The following is a 6,538-nucleotide window of genomic DNA, read 5'->3' on the forward strand; positions in this document are numbered from 1 at the left end:
CTCCCCTGGCTGTAATGTTTTTAGTGCCTGTCTTACCCAATTGACTGTAAACTCCTTGAGAGAAGGAATCACGTCTACCAACTTTATTGTTATTATTATCATTTGCTTTATGGTGTTCTCACAAGTGTTTAATACAATGCTCTGCACACAGTAAATGCTCAATAATTATCACTCTCTGATTGAGAGTTAGGGGTGGTTACGATACTTGGCAGGTAGAAGTAAGGTTGACTTAGTGGGTGAAGGGGGAAGGTAAGTATGAAGGCGAGATCTGTCAGGACTGGAATGCTTCTAAAATCTATCTTTTTCATCCAGAGTCTTCGCCTTGGACAAAATGGCTGATGGAAACAACACTTCTATGAGAGAGTTCGTTATTTTGGGATTAACGGACGATCCTGTCCTCCGGATCTTCCTCGTCACATTGTTTCTCGTGGTTTATGTTGTCACAGTCATGGGTAATCTCAGCATTATCATGTTAATCAGGGCCAGTTCCCAACTTCAAACGCCAATGTACCATTTTCTGAGCCATTTGGCTTTCATCGATTTTTGGTTTTCATCAACTGTCACACCAAAGATGCTTAAAGGCTTCTTAGTGGAGAGAGACACAATATCCTTTGCTGGCTGTGTTGCCCAGTTCTGTTCTACCTTTGCTTTTGGGACCTCAGAGGGCATCTTACTGGCTATGATGGCATATGACCGTTTTGTGGCCATCTGCAATCCCCTGCTCTATACCATCTCTATGTCCAATAAAGTGTGTGTCCAGCTCATAACTACCTCCTATGTCGGGGGTTGTTTAAATAGCATGCTATTTACCATTTGTGTGCTTAGCTTAGCCTTCTGCAGATCCAATGAAATCAATCATTTTTTCTGTGATTTCCCTCCATTAGTAGAACTTGCCTGCTCTGACGTTTCCCTGGTTCTAATCATTACTTCCATCTCTGCTGCCATCATAATGTTAAGCACTGTCCCCACCATAATCATCTCTTATGCATACATCCTCTGTGCCATCATGAGGATCCAGGCAGGCCATGGGAGACAGAAAGCTTTCTCTACCTGCACCTCCCACCTGACCACCCTTATTCTATTCTATGGCACCGTCACATTCACTTACGTGCAGCCCAGCTCCAGCCGCTCCTTGGAGCAGAATAAAGTTGTGTCTCTGTTCTACACAGTGGTGATCCCCATGCTGAACCCCCTAATCTATACTCTGAGGAACAAGGATGTGAGAGGAGCAGTGATAAGGATAATGCACAAGTATAAATGATTATTTTTAAATAAAATTTGGGATGATCCATTGATAATCCAAGGATGGTAAGAAAAAAGTTAGTGTTCATTTGTTGTTTTGTTGACACATTCTAATTGTGAGTTTGAAAGAAATAAAAATTTGGACACAACTCGTGATTAAGTATCATTTTAGTTAAGAAAACAGGTGTTATCATTCACATCTATATCCCGGGGATGTGCTCTGTACTAAACTTTTTGCCAGAAAATTCATTTTTCATGGATTAGCACTGCCTTTAGATCATGTTGGGAAGCAGCATAGTCTAATGGAAAGAATACAGGCCTCGGAGTCATAAGACTTGGGTTCTAATCCCAGCTCCAACCACTTGTCTGCTGTGTCCTTGGATAAGTCACTTAATTTTTCTGTGCCTCAGTTACCTTATCAGTAAAATTGGAGTGAAGACTACGGCCTCGTGTAGGACAGGCACTGTGTTATTTTAAAATTACCCCAGCACTTAATGCAATGCCTTCCAGCAAACATCATAAAAATAAAATAAAAATGTATAAAAAATAAAACAGTGAAATAGACTTTAATTTGGATTTGGAACAGGTCAAGTCATTTCATCCCCCTTGAGATTGTGAAGAACAAGAAGGTTTTATGCCATTGAGTCATCTCCGACCCAAAGCGATGCCATGAGCGCATCTCTCCCAGAATGCCCCAACTCCAACCACAATTGTTCTGGTAGTGGATCCATAGAGTTTTCTTGGTAATAATATGGAAGCTGTTTATTGCTGCCGCCTTCCGTGCAGTCAACTTGATTCTCCGTCCTCCACTCTCTCCCATGCGGCTGTTGCCCAGCACAGTCGAGTTAGCTTTCTCGAAGAAGAAAATAAAAAGTTTTGTATACTGGAATTTCTGCTCAAATTTTGATAAACTTTGGAATTAGTTTAATAGCTTTTTAAAAAACATTTACTCTTTCTTGAAGAACATATTCAAGCCTCCTTATTAATTTTTGATCCACTGTTTGGGGCAGTCCGTGGTTGGGAAATCACACTAATTAAATTCCACTCTTGTAAAGCCCATTGAAGATCTTGGAATCCCAATCTCCTGGACTGCGCAGAATGCAGGAAAGGGGCGAAGTAGTGTCACTTATTCATTAGAGCATGGGCCTGGGAACCCAGAGGGCATGGGTTCTAATCCTGCCTCTGCTATTTTCTGCTGTGGGATCTAGGACAAGTCACTTAACTTTCCGGTCCCTCGGTTTCCTCATCTGCAAAATTGGATTTAATACCCGTTCTCTCTCTTTACATAGATTGTAAGCCCCATGTGGAACAGGGACTGGGTACAGTTTGATTCTCTTGAATCAACCCCAGCACTTAATACAGTGCTTGGCGCATAGGCACCACTTTATAACTGCCAATATTATTGTTATTATTTGGAACTTTTATAAAAATATCCCTTCAAACTGTTGATTAGTCTAAATGCTCAACTGGTAAACTAATGCTGAATCTCTGTTCAAGCTTTTGGAGGTGGACAGAGCTAAAGTCTGGGAGTCAGAAAACTTGGTTTCTGGTCCTGGGTTTGTCCCTTGTCATCTCTGTGATCTTGGACAAGGCCCCTCACTTCCCTGTGCTTCAGTTTCATGTTTTATAGAATTGTAATGAACAACCTACTCTCCCTCCTTCTTACTCTATGAAACTCATTAATCACTCAATAATAATAATAATAATAATAATGGTATTTATTTAGTGCTTACTACGTGCAAAGCACTGTTCCAAGCACTGGGGAGGTTACAAGGGGATCAGGTTGTCCACGGGGGGGCTCACAGTCTTAATCCCCATTTTACAGATGTGGTAACTGAGGCACAGAGAAGTTAAGTGACTTGCCCAAAGTCACACAGCTGACAATTGGCGGAGCTGGGATTTGAACCCATGACCTCTGACTCCAAAGCCCGTGCTCTTTCCAATGGGCCATGCTGCTTCTTTATCAATCAATGGTATTTATTTAGTGCTTACCATGTGCTAAACACTGTACTAAACACTTTCATTCATTTATTCGATTGCATTTATTGAGCACTTACTATGTGTGGAGCACTATATTAAGCACTTGGAAAGAACAATATAGCAAATAGAGACAATCCCTGTCCACAATGGGCTCACAGTATAGAAAGGGGGAGACAGACATCAATATAAGTAAACAGGCATTGATATAAATAAATAAAATTATGGATATATACATAAGTGCTGTAGGGTGGGCAGAGGGGGAAGAGCAAATGGAGTGAGTCAGGGTGATGCTGATGGGAGTAGGAGCTGACGAAAAGTGGGGCTTACTCTGGGAAGGCCTCCTGGAGGAGTTGAGCCTTCAGCAGGGTTTTGAACGGGGGAAGAGGGATTGTCTGGTGGATTTGAGAAGGGAGAGCATTCCAGGCCAGAAGAAGGACGTGAGCCAGGGGTTGGTGGCCAGACAGGCGAGATGGAGTGAGAACGTTAGCACCAGAGAAGTGGAGTGTGTGGGCTGGGATGTAGAAGGAGAGAAGGGAGGTGAGGAAGGAGGGGGCAAGGGGATGGAAAGCTTTACAGCTAATAGTGAGGAGTTTTTGTTTAATATGGAGGAGGATGGGCAGTCACTGAAGAATTTTGAGGAGGAGGGATGACACGCCCTGAACGTTTCTGTAGAAAGGTAATCCGGGCAGCAGACCGAAGTATGGACTGGGGTGGGGAGATGCAGGAGGTTGGAAGGTCAGAAAAGAGGCTGATGTAGATTCATTCAATCATATTTATTGAGCGCTTACTGTGTGTAGATGATAAACACTTGGAAGAGTACTATACAACAAAGTTGGTAGACACAGTCTCGACCCAAATGAATATTAGTCTCTAACTGGGAGACAGATCTTAACATACATCAATAATTTACAGGTATGTACCTAAGTGCTTTGGAGCTAAAAGTGGGCAAAAAGCAAGTGTCCAAAGGACTACTAGAAATCTGGCAGCAGAGTGGAAGCCCTCAGGGATTTGATCCCCAAATACCACCACTAGGCCAACACTCCCAAAGCACTGTTTTAACTAGGTAGTTATTTGGAGGCACTGTTAAGGATGAAGGGAAATAGGACATTAACCTGGGAACTACGTTTCCCAAAGGCAAAGGTTTATACATCCCAGAGTCATCTGGGAGTGAGAGCCAATCAGGATGGGTTTAGGCCTTTATCCTGAGGACAGAAAGTTGCTGGCTCAGGCTGGCTATCTTCCCTCTGCCCATGCTACTGCCGAGCCATGCTGGAAGTCTTGAGGAAGAGCTGGTTTTGAGTGCCTTGTGAGTTCACCCTCTAACTTTGCCTACTTATTCTGTAAGAACATAGCAGTTCATGAGTTCATAGAAGCATGGGTATTTAGGGATGTGTGATCATTTAGATTTGGTTTGGTTTACCCCTCCAGCTCTTCTGAACATTAAACTAAGTGTTTCTGTGTCTCCAGTCTGAATATTTGGGAATGTCTAGTATGACCCTAAATAAAAGTTTGGAAACTTGGGCCTGGGAGAGTAGGCCAAAAGTAATTAGGATTATTTAATCTGACCAGCCCTTCTCAGACTCTTTTGCAGGCTCCTTCTCTGCCTCCCACTCCCTTGACAGTGGTGGGCCTCGAGGCTCAGTTTTAGATCCCCTTCTATTCTCCACCTACAACCCCACCCTTGGAGAACTCAATCGCTCCCATGGTTTCAACTACCATCTTTAGGAAGATCATTCCCAAATTTAGCTCTCTAGCCCTGACCTATGTCTTCTCTGCCATCTCACATTTCCTCCTGCCTATGGGACATCTCTACCTGATGTCATGCCAGCACCTCGAACTCAACCAGTCCAAAACAGATCTCCTCATCTTCCCACTCAAACTCTGTCTTTCGCACTACTTTAGATAACACCACTATCCTCCTTATCTCACACTCCCATAACCTTGGCATTATCCTCAACTCATCTCTATAGTTCAACCCATATATTCAACCTGTCACCAAATCCTGTCAGCTCTGCCTTCACAAAATCCCTATAATCCACCCTTCCATCTCCCATCCAAGCTACAACATTGGTCCAAGCACTTATCATACCTTGCATTGACCTCCCTGCCTCCTTTCTCTCCCCGCTACAGTCCATTTTTTCCTCTGATACTACGATAATTTTTCTGAAAAAAATGTTAGTCCATGCTTCCCCATATTCTTTAAGAATCTCTACCGGTTGCTCAGCCACCTCCATATCAAACAGAAACTCCTTACCATTGCCCTTGAAGCATTCAAACAGCTTGCCTCCTCCTACTCTACCTCACTGATTTCCTACTATCGCCCAGTCCGTACGCTTTTTTCCGGTAGAGACAGCTCGCTCACTGTGTCTCAATCTCATCTATCTCACTCCTGACCCCTTTCCCACTTCTTCCTTATGACCTCGAACTCCCTCGCTCTCTGTATATGCCAGACCACCACCTTCCCCACCTTCAAAACCTTGTTAAAATCCTATCTTCTCCAAGAGGGCTTCCCAAACTAAGCCCCCTTTTCCTCTTACTCCCTCTTCTTTCTGCATCACCTATGCACTTACATCTGTACCCTGTAAGCACTTGATAAGCATCCCACCCTCAGCCCCATGCCACTGATACAGTTCTATAATTTATTTATTTAAATTATTATTCGTCTTCCCCTCTAGCCTGAAAGCTTCTTGCGGACAGGGTACATATCTACCTACTTTGCTGTACTGTACTTTCCCAAGCACTTATTATAATATTCTACATATGATGATGATGATGGCATTGTTAAGTGCTTACCATGTGACAAGCACTGTATTAAGCGCTGGGGTAGATACAAGGTAATTATGTTGTCCCATGTAGAGCTCACAGTCTTAATCCTCATTTTACAGATGAGGTAACTGAGGCACAGAGAAATTAAGTGAATTAAGATAAATTAATTAAGAAATTAATTATGTTTGTAAAGATTTATTACTCTGTATTTTACTATTACATATTTACTATTCTATTTATTTTGTTAATTATGTGCTTCTAGCTTTATTTCTATTTATTCTGATGACTTGACACCTGTCCACATGTTTTGTTTGGTTGTCTTCCCATTGTTGGGTAGGGACCGTCTCTATATGTTGCCAACTTGTGCTTCCCAAGCGCTTCATACAGTGCTCTGCACACAGTAAGCACTCAATAAATACGACTGAATGAATGAATGAATAAGTGACTTGTCCAAAGTCACACAGCAGACAACTGGAAGAGCTGGGATTAGAAACCCAGGCCCTTCAGGCTCCCAGGCCTCTGCTCTATCCACTAGGCCCTGCTTTTTCTA

At 42.8% G+C, this 6,538-nt stretch overlaps 1 protein-coding gene across 1 annotated transcript; it reads left to right on the plus strand.

Moving 5' to 3' along the window:
- The first annotated feature begins 328 nt into the window (after window positions 1-328).
- Window positions 329-1,261, plus strand: LOC119943908 (olfactory receptor 478-like). The gene has a single exon (XM_038765096.1). The coding sequence runs from the start codon at window positions 332-334 to the stop codon at window positions 1,259-1,261; it is 930 nt and encodes a 309-aa protein (XP_038621024.1). The 5' UTR covers window positions 329-331.
- Window positions 1,262-6,538: the final 5,277 nt, after the last annotated feature.

The sequence above is a fragment of the Tachyglossus aculeatus genome, chromosome 22, assembly GCF_015852505.1.
Source record: "Tachyglossus aculeatus isolate mTacAcu1 chromosome 22, mTacAcu1.pri, whole genome shotgun sequence".
NCBI lineage: Eukaryota > Metazoa > Chordata > Mammalia > Monotremata > Tachyglossidae > Tachyglossus > Tachyglossus aculeatus.

What these genes read in the sequence shown, in the direction of transcription:
- LOC119943908 (XM_038765096.1), top strand. Translation starts at nt 332, where the DNA reads ATGGCTGATGGAAACAACACTTCTATGAGAGAGTTCGTTATTTTGGGA.